The sequence below is a fragment of the Syngnathus acus genome, chromosome 15 (genome assembly GCF_901709675.1).
Source record: "Syngnathus acus chromosome 15, fSynAcu1.2, whole genome shotgun sequence".
NCBI lineage: Eukaryota > Metazoa > Chordata > Actinopteri > Syngnathiformes > Syngnathidae > Syngnathus > Syngnathus acus.
In genome coordinates, this window is record NC_051100.1 from 4,823,031 (window position 1) to 4,835,637 (window position 12,607).

The following is a 12,607-nucleotide window of genomic DNA, read 5'->3' on the forward strand; positions in this document are numbered from 1 at the left end:
CTATTTATGAATTGGAATTTACCTTCCAACCAATCAGATTCAACTTCACTGCATCGCGAGAAAATACCCGCGCGACTGATTGGCTACATCCAGTCGAAGCCTGGCATTCCGTGTCTGTTGTGGCCAGAGCAAAGCAAGGAGGGGAGGGGATGTTTCAATGGCGGCCAGTGGCGCTCCAAAATGCGAAAGTCGGGATTATCCACTATATTTAGACTACGTTTGAACACGCGATCTTAGTTTATTCGCCCACCGGTGATTCATCGGGACCGCTTACCGCGCGGGGCCCGCGTTTCCGCCGTTGTTTGCACTCCGCGGGTCGGACTTTACGCGCTTGGTTTGGGGGGATCAGGCCTAGCCGGCTGGCTAACAAACAAGCCTTCTCCGGAGTTGAAAGGTAACACAGAGCACTTGGCAAACTGAATATTTTAATCATATGTTTTGCCTTTAAAATGATTTTTTTATCTTTTGTTTTGTATTATTTTATTTTCACCATCCCTAATGTTTCATGCGGTCAGATACGAAATGTAAACTAGCTGTTAGCATTTAATGCTAACAGCGATCAGCTAACTTTATGTGAACTTTACAACCCGATGGCCCGCACGGAGCATCGCCGCATTTTTAGCTGCATCAAAGTTAATTTCAGCGATAGGTGAGCATCGGGACGAAGTTAGTGTGTTATAACGGCATCTAATTAACGTGTATTAATTGTTTCGGCCGTCAGACGAGTAACGGAAACGTGTTCAAAGCTGTCAGTGTTAGCAGTATAGCTAGGCTTACTTTTATCGCTTTAAGATCATTGATACGGCAATAGAATCTTCAAAGTCGACATGAACTTCTACAGAAATAATGGAAGTATGCGTTCTTTATCATCTGATCTCTTACAGATAATGCATAAGCAAGTCAGGGCTTTTCCTGGATCAAATTGAGGCAGTGGTGGTGTGGCAGAACCGTCACAGTGGTATCCATTCTAATCATTCGCGTAGGTTGTATGCCGTGCTCCACATTTGCTCAGTAAGTATATCGTTATTATTAAGTAATTGTTCTTTAACATTCGCCAACCTTGTCGTTTTTTCCCACCTTCCCTCAGAAGTTACGTTTGTAAAGCGCCCAAACTAGTTTCCCGCAAATTAAGGCATGCAGATGTTGTTAAAAATCAAACAAAAACCTTCAGGCATAATTTAGCAACAGTTTTGGACTCCCATCTGCACTGTGAATACAATTCCCATCTGCACTGTGAAGTGTTATAGAAATGAGGTGTGAAGCATTTGACTGAATATGAGCAGATACTGTTGCCAAAAACTGAAATACCTAATCAGTCATGCTTTTGTCTGCATCATTATCAAATACAAAAGAACCAGTTTCTTTGGTAGCGATACATACTGACCTAGCCACGGAACTGCTGAGCAGCCATTTGTCCGATTGCCAATTGCTTCCCTTTGAAAAGTAGGACGTACGTTTAAGTGTTGCAATCTTACACCATTCCCATGATTGGAATGTAAATGCCCTCAAATTAAAGCTGACATTTTGTTGTTAAAGCACATTTGGTGGTGATGAGAATTGTGTCCGTGGCCCAATATTTATATTTACAAACCTGATTGTCATGCCAATGTTGACCTTCTGTTTCAGGTCACAGGTAATATGTAACATAAAGCGAGCACTATGACATCCAGATTTGGTAAAACGTACAACCGCAAGGGAGGCGAGGCCAATTCCAAGTTCGAAGAAGTCTTCTCCAACAGAAAGCCCACCCTGACCACCAAATGGGGCGAAACCACCTACAAGGCCCAGCTGGGGGCCAAAAGGCCTCCTGCGAAATCAGAAGAGCCGTCCAAGAGGCCCCGAATGGAGGACAGCGACAGCGGGGACGACCCATTTGGGTTCGACAGCGACGATGAACCCGTGAGTGTCGGCGAGGGCGGCGCGAGCGAGACGGCCGCTGAAAACGTACCTGTCGTGACGACTTCTGCGCACACCACGAGTGCATCGTACAAAATTCCAAGTAAGGACACTAAAGAACCCGGTCGCGTGTTCGCCCGTTCTTGTGCTAGCACTTTATTTACACTTGCACGCAAGTCTACGAATGTGATCAGTTTAGTTGTCTGTGTGAATTTATTATCGTGATCTCTATATCGTAATATTGCTTTGCGTTCTGTTCGCAGGCAAGCCAGCAGTTGACGCAAAGGTTTTTGAAAATAACAAGCCGTGGCTGAAAAATGCGCCGGAGAGCAGCCGGCTGCCGGCGTCGTCTTTGTCAAAAACGGCCGCCGCCTCGGCTCACAATTCCTCAGGGACCCAAAGGATCGGCTTTGCTCCTCAACCCACCGCCAGTGTGTCGGGGGGCAGCGCAGACTTCCGGACCGCCTCGTCGAATGATGTCGCCCCGCCGTCAGAAGAAAGTCCAGAGGAGGAGCCTCGTCCGGTGGACAACATCCCTCCTTCCCCGTTCACCCTCAGAGCCTCAAACTGCAAGAAATACCAGTCGCGTTGTCGCTCGAGCAAATTATTCCCCGAAGACGACGCCGACGCGGCCCCCGAAGTGGAGAGCGCCGGCCAGAAGCCCAACAGTGTAGTCGCCTCTGCGAGCAACAGCGGCGTCAACGCAAAGGCGGCGGCCAAGCCGGCGGCCAAGCCGGCGGGCAGAGGAGGTGGGAGGCTCCGCGACTACACGGTCTTGCACCCCTCCTGCGTGTCGGTGTGCAACGTCACCATCCAGGACTCCATCGAGCGCAGCGCCGAAGAGCTGGTGGCGCCGGCCACGCCCGCCGACCTTGGAGATGCGGGGCAGATGAGGAAGAAGTCGGATGTGCAGCCTAAACCTACAAGGTGAGTTGGTTGGGGATGTCAAAATGAAAAAACAAAGTGTTGCTGCAATGAAATATCTTTTTGATTCAGAACCGCCTTGGTCAAGACCAAGAAGACCAAAGCCGAGTCCAAGCTGGAGTTCTTTGGCTTTGGGGACGAGGAAGCCCCGGGCGGCGACGAGGCTTCCGAAAGCTCCGGCGGGGGCAAGAGCAGCTACAAGATCAAGTACTTTGGATTCGACGACCTCAGCGAGAGCGATAGCGACGACGACGACAACCATGTCAAGGAGAAGAAGGCCAGGAAGGCGGCGGCGGCCTTGGTCGCACTGGGCTCCGGCGTGGACAGCCCCCACACCAGTGATTCCCAGGACAGCCAGGCCAGCAGCAATACAGGTCAAATGCCACTTCAAATTCATCACGATGGAAAGAAGGCCGAGCACATGGCGGGCATTTTTTCTTTTTTCCTGCGCTGTGGTTACGCTGAACTTAACTCGTGAGAAGAGAATAATTGGTGAAAATTTGTCTTTAATATGCCGGCAAATTAATTGGTCGCACCCTACCAAGTTTTAATTAGTTGAAAAATAACGTGCTCCTTCCAGTCCGTTTTTACTCCACAGCAGATAATGTGTTAATGTGCGACTGGGGGCGAAGGTCACGTGACTGCGCTTGTTGCCATTCGCCATCATCGTTGTTGTTCCTCCCGCAGACAATTTTGACTTCTGCGACGACTCCAGCCCAGGCGGCAGCGAGGGCCAAAAAGGACGCTCAGGGAAGCAAAGCGAAAAGTCCAAGGACCTCGGCGGCGGGTTCAAGAAGATTTTCAGCGGGCCCAAAAAGGTCCGTGAGTCTCGATGCCGTAACGTCTCATTAGCGAGGGCGCGACTCAAACCCGTCGCAGCTTGATGTTGAGCAAGGTTAAGCGTGCGCGTTGTGTTGCTCACGTTATCTCACGGCCGGACTCATCCGAATCATTCTGCTCCAGTTTGCCGTGGTGCTTTTGCAGTCACGCCTGTTTATCTTGACTATGCTCCATATTGGCTTTGGCTTGTTGCTTGTGCTCCATCTTGCTGTGTTTTTCTTTTCTCTGCGCGTCTCATGCACGAAAACCCCACTGCGCTGTCGTGTTATGTAATTGCAAAGCACTCTTTGTCATTTTCAGGAAGTGCTTTGTGACGCTCGGGGTGTGGGGGGCGGCACATTTTTGTTCGGCGCCGCCGTCACCATCTCAGGCCTGCTGCTGCGTTGTGCAATATTCATGTGTTGGTGTGCAACAATAGAGCGTGCTTATGTTCCATGCTGTGGTGCTTTATTTAAATGAGCGGGAAGTCTGAATTTCTTTCACGGGCTTCATTGCATCAGCGCCGTTGTTGGTGCTACTTTTGAAATTGAATAAGGAAAACTTTCTGCTTTCGAAAACAGTGAAACCGTGTTTATTGAGCCACCTGCAAGATGTGAGAATCTGAAATCATAAAACAGCTTGACAGTTTCACACCATCCGCTCGTTTTCAAACGCACATAAACTGTCGAAGGGCGTTTGAGGGTTTCCAGTTGCACTTTAATATTTTGCCGCACATCATTTCATGTCCCGACCAAACAAACTGGCCAATTCTTCTTTTTCAGTCCCCTGCAAAAGCGGTGTACAACGCTCGGCACTGGAACCAGCCCGAGTCCGAAGAAATCCCCACGCCGCCCCTCTCCCGAGTTCAAACAGCCCCGGTAAGGCTCCGCCTCCCCGCCGCTCAACGAATTCCATCCGGCTCTCATTTTTGCCACGTCGAGCATTAATCACAGGGCGTTTAGGAGCGCCGATGACATGATGAAGACGCGCCGTGTCTTTGTTGAGCGCACAATGCACGACGCATCGCAGAATCATTAGCATTTGTTACACAATTCCCCGTCGGGGAGCACAAGGCGGAATATTGTTTATTGGTCTCTCCGTAGTCAACGCCTCTGCTTTTAATTGCTCTAATTAGTCTCTTTTGCTTCAAGTGGAATTGTTTGCCCCGACAGTGAACTTCCATTTGCAAAAATGCCGTGTTTTAATCTCCCTCCTCCCCCCACGCGAGTCAATGTTTGTTCAGGGACTAGCAAATTGCACTTTGTCAACAGCCGTTTGCAGAAGTTGCCCTCAACTTTGCACCACCTCATCTGCTAAAAGTACTTATTAAGGACTTGTGTGCTTAGCCGACTATTCAGCCGCGTTAAATTGTCAGGACGTGTCATTAAATAGATTTTGCGGCCGCCGCCTGAGCCCCGTTTGTCTTTGTCGCTTCCTCCTCCCCAGGCCGTCTTATCGAGCGGCGCGAGCGGCGGCAAGGACGGCGACTCCCGTAAAGATGACGGCGTGTTCAAAGCCCCTCCGCCCCCGCCCAAAGTCATTAAATCAGAAACCATCCCCACGCGACCCTACCAGGATATTGTCACGGCTCTCAAGTGCAGGAAGGAGCACAAGGAGGTGAGTTGACAGCCCTTGAAATCTCAACTTTTGACCAAAAATCAGGTTTGATATTCTGATACTTGGATTGACGATGAAACAATGACCTGCCTGTCACAAAGCCAATGTGTTTGCCTTCTCCCAGCTGTACACGGTGGTGCAGCACGTCAAGCACTTCAACGACGTGGTGGAGTTTGGCGAGAATCAAGAGTTCACCGACGACTTTGAGTACCTGGAAACGGGATTGAAGAGCAGCCAGCCGCTCAACACCAGATGCCTTAGGTAAGCCAGGGGAAACGCTTCGTTGGCCTTCACGGATATGTTTTTTTTTTTTTTTTCTTCTTCCCCGCAGCGCTCCTGCGACACATCCACGCTCCTGTTGGTTGTATATTATGAGTGCCAAGTAGCTCATTACGTTGATTGAACGCTGCAAGGGCTTGTCGGTTAACATTTGTCCGCGTCGGCGCGTATTAGCGAGCGCCGCTTCGCACCAAAGCTCACAACCTCGTAGCTTGCTGCCTCAGCGCATCTTGGAAACGCGCCATGCCTTTTTTTTTTTTTTTTTTTTTTTTTTTTTTTTCCTCAAAAGGTTTTTCGGGATGAAAATTGTTTCGCCGGCTAGAAGCGCGAAGGTTCCGAGCTTTGGGAAGGAACACAAAAAAATAAATATACACTTCTCCGCCCGCATGGTTGTTTATATGGTCTCATTATGATTCATGCTGGGAAGATGAGGAAAATGTCAACAGTTGCTCTGAGGAAAATGTTGTGCCTTTTTTATTTTTTTTATTTCACAATCCGATAGAAAAATGCTTACATGATCAAAACAATATAAAGCGTGCCTTCTTTAGAATTGATGGCTGATAACAGATCAATTTTGGTAACCTGAACTTTGTCCCGAGCATGCGGTATTTTGTCAAATGTTGGAAGATGAATATGCAGATCCATGTCATTACTCTGTGTGTGTGTTTGTGCGTCAGTATAATCAGCCTGGCCACCCGCTGTGCCATGCCCAGCTTCAGGATGCATCTCCGGGCAAGAGGCAAGGTGGCGCAGGTCTTCAAAATGCTCAGCGACTCGTCGCAGCACCCGGTCCGTAGCAAGTCCCCAAATGATTTGGACTCCGCCGCAGGTTCCTGCGCTCACTCGCCTTTTGTTTGACCAATCAGAACCTCGCCTTGTGCACGGCGGCGCTCATGTATATCCTGAGCCGTGACCGTCTCAACATGGACCTGGACCGCTCCTGCCTGGAGCTTATGATCAAGCTGCTGGAGCTGGACCAGGACTACTCGGCTCATCAAGACCAGCTGACCGCCAAGGAGGTGGCCAAGGTCAAGGAGAAGATCCGCAAGCTGTGCGAAACTGTGCACAACAAACACCTGGACCTGGAAAACATCACGGTGGGTTGGGGGCTGGCCCTGGGAATGACGCCAGATAAAGTCAAGGTCGTGGGCGGATTTTATGATTATTATTTTGATTGTAGACGGGGCACCTTGCCATGGAGACACTGCTCTCTCTGACGTCCAAAAGAGCAGGCGATTGGTTCAAGGAAGAGCTGCGACTCCTTGGAGGTTTGGACCACATTGTCGACAAAGGTACCCCCAATCAAACAGGAGCTTGTAAATCCTCTTTAAGAGTTGTGACTTGTCAGACATGCCGGTCTCATTCTTCATGGTGTCGTTTGCGCAGTGAAAGAGTGCGTGCAAAACCTGAGTGAAGAGGACGACAAGGAGAACCTGGTGGCGTCTTTATGGGGAGCTGAGCGATGTTTGAGAGTGCTTGAAAGCGTAAGTGGCGGCTTTCGTCCTCAAGGCCCGAACTGAGCGCCAAAATCACGCTTACTCGCTTGGCTTGTAATTCCTGTCTTTGACCTCTGGGGGGCCAACAGGTGACCGTGCAGAATCCGGAAAACCAGGGTTACTTAATTGCCTACAAGGACTCGCAGCTCATCGTCTCCTCGGCAAGGTGAGGAGCAGAACCGTTGAACGCGCCGTCGTGTTTCGATGAGGATCCTTTGCAGACGTTTGTGCGTGTGTTCAGAGCGCTGCGCCACTGCGAGGACATGATCCAGCGCTATAGCAGGGCGCTGAACAACATCTGCGTGTCGGCGGAGGCGGGCGATGCCGCGCTGCCGCACTGGAGCTGCAGCAACGTGGGCAAGGCGGTGGAGGACTGCATGAGGGCCGTCATCGGCGTCCTGCTGAACCTCACGCATGATAATGGTAAATCATTTACTGCGTGTTCAAAGAGCGAAGCCTCTGTTTTTTTTGTGGGCCCAGTTGGCTTGTTTTGGACTTGAAAAATCGAGTTCAAATTTTTTTTGAATTGTCTTCAGAGTGGGGAAGCACCAAGACGGGCGAGCAGGATCAGCTCATTGTCACGGCGCTAAACTGTGTTCTCCGGGTTCCGCGCTACATCCCGCAGGAACAACGCTTTGACGTGCGAGTGCTGGTAAGGCGCTTCAAATTTTGCAAATCATTTTATTGCCTTATATATATTTTTATATAATTCACATGCTCTGCTTCTCCTGTCAGGGTCTGGGCCTGCTCATCAATTTGGTCGAGTACAGCTCCAGGAACCGCCACTATCTGGTGGACATGGAGTTCAACATGGACCACTTCTGTCTGGAGGACAGTCTGACACAGCCGGCCGACCCGACGCAAGCGGGCGCGTCGGCCGAGCCTGCGCCACCGCCGAGCGCGGCCGAGACTCAGGAAGACGGAGCGGAGAAGCCCGAGGCCTCTGGTGCTTTGGCTGCCCTGGTCGAGGTAGGAAAAAGAATCATTGCCTTAGAAAAAAATAAACAAATTGTGTTTAACGCCTCTTCTCTTCCCAGCTCTTCCTGGAGCGAGAGCGCGCTGCCATCTTGGCCGAGGCCAGAACGGACGACCTGATCAGCGAGGCGCCCAAGCCCCAGGACCAGAGCGGTGAATGGAAGGAGACCATGGGCGAGATCCAGTGGGTGGCGGCCGAGCCCAATGACAACCAGCCCGCAGCGGAGAATCCAAAGAAAGAGGAGGAGGACGAAGAGTTGGACCTAAACAAAGGTAGCTCGGGAGATGTTTTTCAATCTCTGTGCTGAACGACACTTCTCCGTTGCATCAACTAAAGTGATGCTAACCATTTTTTTCCCACTCTGCTTTTCTGAAGCTTTGCAGCACGCTGGCAAGCACATGGAGGACAGCATTGTGGCCTCCTACACGGCTCTGCTGCTGGGCTGCCTCTGCCAAGGCAGCCAGGTATGAACACTCAGGAGTTGTCTGCACAATCTGTAGAACCTCTTAAATCCAACCCGCCTCTCTGTCGTCCGGCAGGTAAACGTGACTACTGTGAGACAACACCTCCCCAAAGGAGACTTCTCCATCATGACAGAGATGCTCAAGAAGTTCCTGAGCTTCATGAACCTCACGGTGAGTACCCGAGGAGCGATTTTAAATTTGGTAGTCATCGAAAGACGATAGTGTTACGATTCGATTCAGTGGGGTTACAATTCCATCCAACTTCTCACAAGTTCTCGTCTCAATCTGTGCGGCTTGTGTCTTTCAGTGTGCGGTGGGCACCACAGGGCAGAAGTCCATCTCCCGGGTCATCGACTATCTGGAGCACTGCTAACAGCAGAGCCTAAGACTGACGCGCCGACCGCACGCCCAAAGGGACGTGTCGGGGGGGTATCTGGCCGGAACCACGGGGCAGTGGGAGGGGGGGCGCGCCAGGCGACCTGCACACACAACTGAACCAAAGCCAGCGCTCGCCGTCGACGTTCACGGTGGCGGAAACGTCAAGAAGAGGCAACATTTACCAATTTCCCAGATGGTCTCCCCCCTTTTTTTCTTTCTTCTATTTTCCACATCAAAAGCCAAGAGTCAATTTGCTGAGCACCACTTTGATGCATGTCGCAAGGATGTCTCAATGCCTTCACTGGCTCATATTTGCAGCAGAATGTCAAGGGGGCAAGTCTTAATCCATTTTGGAGTTTTATGTTCTCACATTGCCCTTTTTATTCATTCTCCTTTTGAGGGCCTTTTTCTTTGAATTTTACGATTTCTGGATCAGCTTTGAATGGAAGCGGGGCTCTTTATTAAGTGACAATGGCTCAGCCCGGAGATCTTTTAGCGCCCGTGAGTGTGTTTTAGCTTATTTAAATCCAACAACGCAGTACATAGTCTCACAATGAATTTTAACCTTGCCGATGTGAATTACTGTGTGCAGGTTTTTTTCTTATGCGAATCATATTTTAATTTAATTATCTCCTTTTTATTGTAGCGTCTAAAATCTTGATTATGTCATTGGACAGCACAGTGGCTGGACATACTGTCGGCAGAATGGACCACAGGGCATTTTAGCCACTCAACTCACTGGCGTCGTCGTTTAAGTCACTCAGCTCTCAACTCACTGGCGTCGTCGTTTAAGTCACTCAGCCGAACTGACTGACTGGCTGAATTGTGATGTATGAATTCATTTGTGTGCAAAATGACTGAGCTTGTGGATAGCATGTTTGCCTCGCAGGCAGGAGTTCTGGGTTTGATTCTGGCTGTTCTCAAGCTTCCCATTTCCTCATAAGCATCACGGATGAATGAATGTTTCTTTTTAGGTAAGGAAAATTGATTTGTTTTGAAACATGCTTTCTGTATATCCAGCCACCTGCCCAACCGTACACAAATATTTATACCCCCCCATCGCCCCAAGCACCAACCAACCCCGTGTTGTCATTCTAGCCATGCCCAAATTGGTGAGCGTCATCGGCTCGGCCTACGGGCCTCCAGCCCTCAGTTATGAACTTTGACCTTTGCAAAATGTCTGCTCTGTATGGAATTGTAGAATATAAATACTGATGTACATAAGCAATGAATGGACTTTGACAAAGATGCTTAGACTACTTTTTGCCCCCCCTTCTACCTCCTTCCTTCCCTCCCTCCCTAAGCTGATATTTTTATTTTATACAATATTTCTGTCATTTGGAAAAAGAAAAAAGGAGCGAGGAAAAAAAAAATGTTTTTACCCATTTTGTGTAAATAGTTATGGAAAAAGTAAAAAAAAAAACTCGCATTCAATTGTTTTATTTCTACTTTTATCGTGCCAGTAATTAGCCAGTTAGCTTGAATCTACTTAGTATTCATGCTACAATATACTTGCTGAAATTAAATTACTACGGTTGTAGCTTGACCACATTTAAAAAAAAATTCCCGAGCTGTCGTGTCTAATTGTTTTAAACTTTCTAGCAAAAATTAGACATACGAGAGCTATATGACAGCTGTGAACTCAACTCACTTCACTATAGGCAACATTTTGGCAGATTGAACAAGAAAAAAGGAAGCTTCAAGTTGTTTAAAACGACTTTACTGTCAAAAAGAGAATAGCATACAATTGTTTTGAGTTACAAGCATGATCACAGACATTTTTTCTCCTTTTCAGTTCATGTCACATTTACAAATGTCGATAATGAGATTTTTAGAGGAATTCTGATAACTGATTAATCCGAGTAATTAAAAAGTATATAATGAACATTTATTTTTAATGCCAACATGATTTACAGGCAGAATGCCTTCATTTCTGTCTTATGTGGGGTAAAAAAAGCACAAAAATGACCCATTTTGTTTATTTTAAGATTGTTGATATCTGATTAATAGGTTGAGGGCATAGTTGGTAATTTAATTTTTCAAAAAAGCAGAAATTGGGGACTAGTCACATCACTTCACTCAGACTCGATTTGACTTGCGACTCGTTTCAATCAACCACCAACCTGACAACGTGGTCAGCAACTTAATTCGTCATCACAAACCCCACAAGACAGGTAAAATAACTTCACAGATTAGCTAGCGATCTGAACATTGTTTGGGACAAGTGAAATTTGATTGTGCACATTTAATGCAGCTAACTGAGCAAGGAATTTATCCAAACCGACTGCAGCTCTGTGAAACTAAGCTAGCCATGGTTAGCGAGCTCGACAGTTTCGCTGGTTAAACACTTAATGATGATTCTGCATTACTGGGAAAGCAATAAAGTGGCAAATTAAACACCGTGGCAATGATACTCTTGAAACTTTACCATAAAAAAAGCGATCGTTATTTAAGCATAGACATTGATACATAGCGTCCAATGGCAGAGCCCTTTTTCTGGTGGTGAGGATGTCCGCCATATTTGATGTGGCAGGCCCCCTAAACTAATGCACGTCAAATTAAAAAAGTGCACCAAGGCGATGCCGATAATACTCATTTGGGCGCAATTAATTAGATTTAGGTTATAGATTGGCACGAGAATTTTTTTTTAAATAAAATGAGTATTTTACATTTTTTATGCCCTCATTATGCATATTTAAATATTTATCACCAGCTTTGCAAAAAATGAAATGATTACTCTCGAGAAAGGTAAGTGTAGAAATTCATTTTTATACGTTGTTTATCTTTTAATTTTCAGTGATGTCATTTTTAATTTGGAGAGTGTACTTTTTGGAGTACGATCGGTGAAAAATTAATATGTAATTGTATTGCTCATAAGCAGACAGACCTCCCTCTGGACTAATTCCATTTCCGGTTCTATGGTCATCGTTACACATCTCTCCCCCACTTCCCCCTTTGCCATCACTGCTCTCTTTTTTGTAGCCTTTTTTCTAATGCCGATGGAGCCGATGAAGTGGGCCTCCGTCTCCCCCTCCCCGTCCCTCCACCTACCTCATAGAATTTTTACGGGATGCCAGCCGCTCCGAGGGAGCACAGAGAGCGAAGATGAGGTGAAATGATGCCGCCGCCGCTGTTGCGCCACCTCGGGATTAATTTGGGAGCTGTCAATCAAAACGTCTCGCCAGCATCCACTTCTGGCTTTACCGGTCCACACAGCCACGGACGGACGGGCATGCTTGAGCCTACAGGTGTTTTCATACTCTCTCGGTACCACTGGGGGGTGTTAGTGCTCTGCATTGATCTCTGTGTATGTATTTTTTTTGCACACAACCTCATCAGCGGTGTTGCCCACTTGCTGATTTGCCCTCAAGCTGTCAGGACGCTCATCTTTGAAGAGTTACGTTGCCTCATTTCGCTTATACAATCCGCTGAAATGTGCACACGTGCAGCCAATCAGTGTTTTTTTTTTCAAATAATTACGACCGTCAATTTTTGTTTATTTATGTATATGTTGTCTTTAGAGAACATTGAGCAGGGGTCATCAACATTTTTGAACATGAGAGCTGCTCCCTATCCATTAGATGCATGTCTGTCCAATAAAAGACAATTTTATACGTATAGCGGTGGAGCAACACATGTAGACAGACAATATCACAATACTCACAGTAATGTATTCTTTATCCTCAGTGGAAAAAATGACTAATGTTATATCTTACTACAAAATACAATACGACTTACTCTATATTTCACAACAGCTG

At 47.6% G+C, this 12,607-nt stretch overlaps 1 protein-coding gene and 1 long non-coding RNA gene across 3 annotated transcripts; one reads left to right on the forward strand and one right to left on the reverse strand.

Moving 5' to 3' along the window:
* Positions 1-90: 90 nt before the first annotated feature.
* On the forward strand, positions 91-9,580 carry wapla (WAPL cohesin release factor a). Of its 2 annotated transcripts, XM_037271462.1 has the most exons (21): positions 105-394; positions 885-1,011; positions 1,627-1,999; positions 2,160-2,823; positions 2,893-3,194; positions 3,508-3,638; positions 4,422-4,517; positions 5,086-5,256; positions 5,381-5,517; positions 6,213-6,324; positions 6,402-6,632; positions 6,716-6,827; positions 6,922-7,019; positions 7,121-7,197; positions 7,273-7,454; positions 7,568-7,683; positions 7,767-8,000; positions 8,069-8,279; positions 8,383-8,471; positions 8,547-8,642; positions 8,779-9,580. In XM_037271462.1, the coding sequence occupies exons 3-21, from the start codon at positions 1,660-1,662 to the stop codon at positions 8,842-8,844; spliced, it is 3,465 nt and encodes a 1,154-aa protein (XP_037127357.1). In that variant the 5' UTR covers positions 105-394; positions 885-1,011; positions 1,627-1,659; the 3' UTR covers positions 8,845-9,580. The 2 variants fall into 2 exon arrangements, with proteins under 2 accessions (XP_037127356.1, XP_037127357.1); XM_037271461.1 differs by lacking the exon at positions 885-1,011 and having other exon boundaries at positions 91-394.
* On the reverse strand, positions 9,453-9,710 carry LOC119134627. Its single transcript, XR_005100379.1, has 2 exons — positions 9,622-9,710; positions 9,453-9,583 (listed from the first exon to the last, which is right to left on the reverse strand). It is a non-coding gene; the product is annotated as an uncharacterized LOC119134627 (long non-coding RNA).
* Positions 9,711-12,607: the final 2,897 nt, after the last annotated feature.

Excerpts from the sequence above, each read along its gene's own strand:
- wapla (XM_037271461.1), top strand. The coding sequence starts at position 1,660 with ATGACATCCAGATTTGGTAAAACGTACAACCGCAAGGGAGGCGAGGCC. Across the intron at positions 2,824-2,892 it reads GTGCAGCCTAAACCTACAAG|AACCGCCTTGGTCAAGACCA; the intron begins GTGAGTTGGTTG and ends TTTTTGATTCAG. Across the intron at positions 5,518-6,212 it reads CTCAACACCAGATGCCTTAG|TATAATCAGCCTGGCCACCC; the intron begins GTAAGCCAGGGG and ends TTTGTGCGTCAG.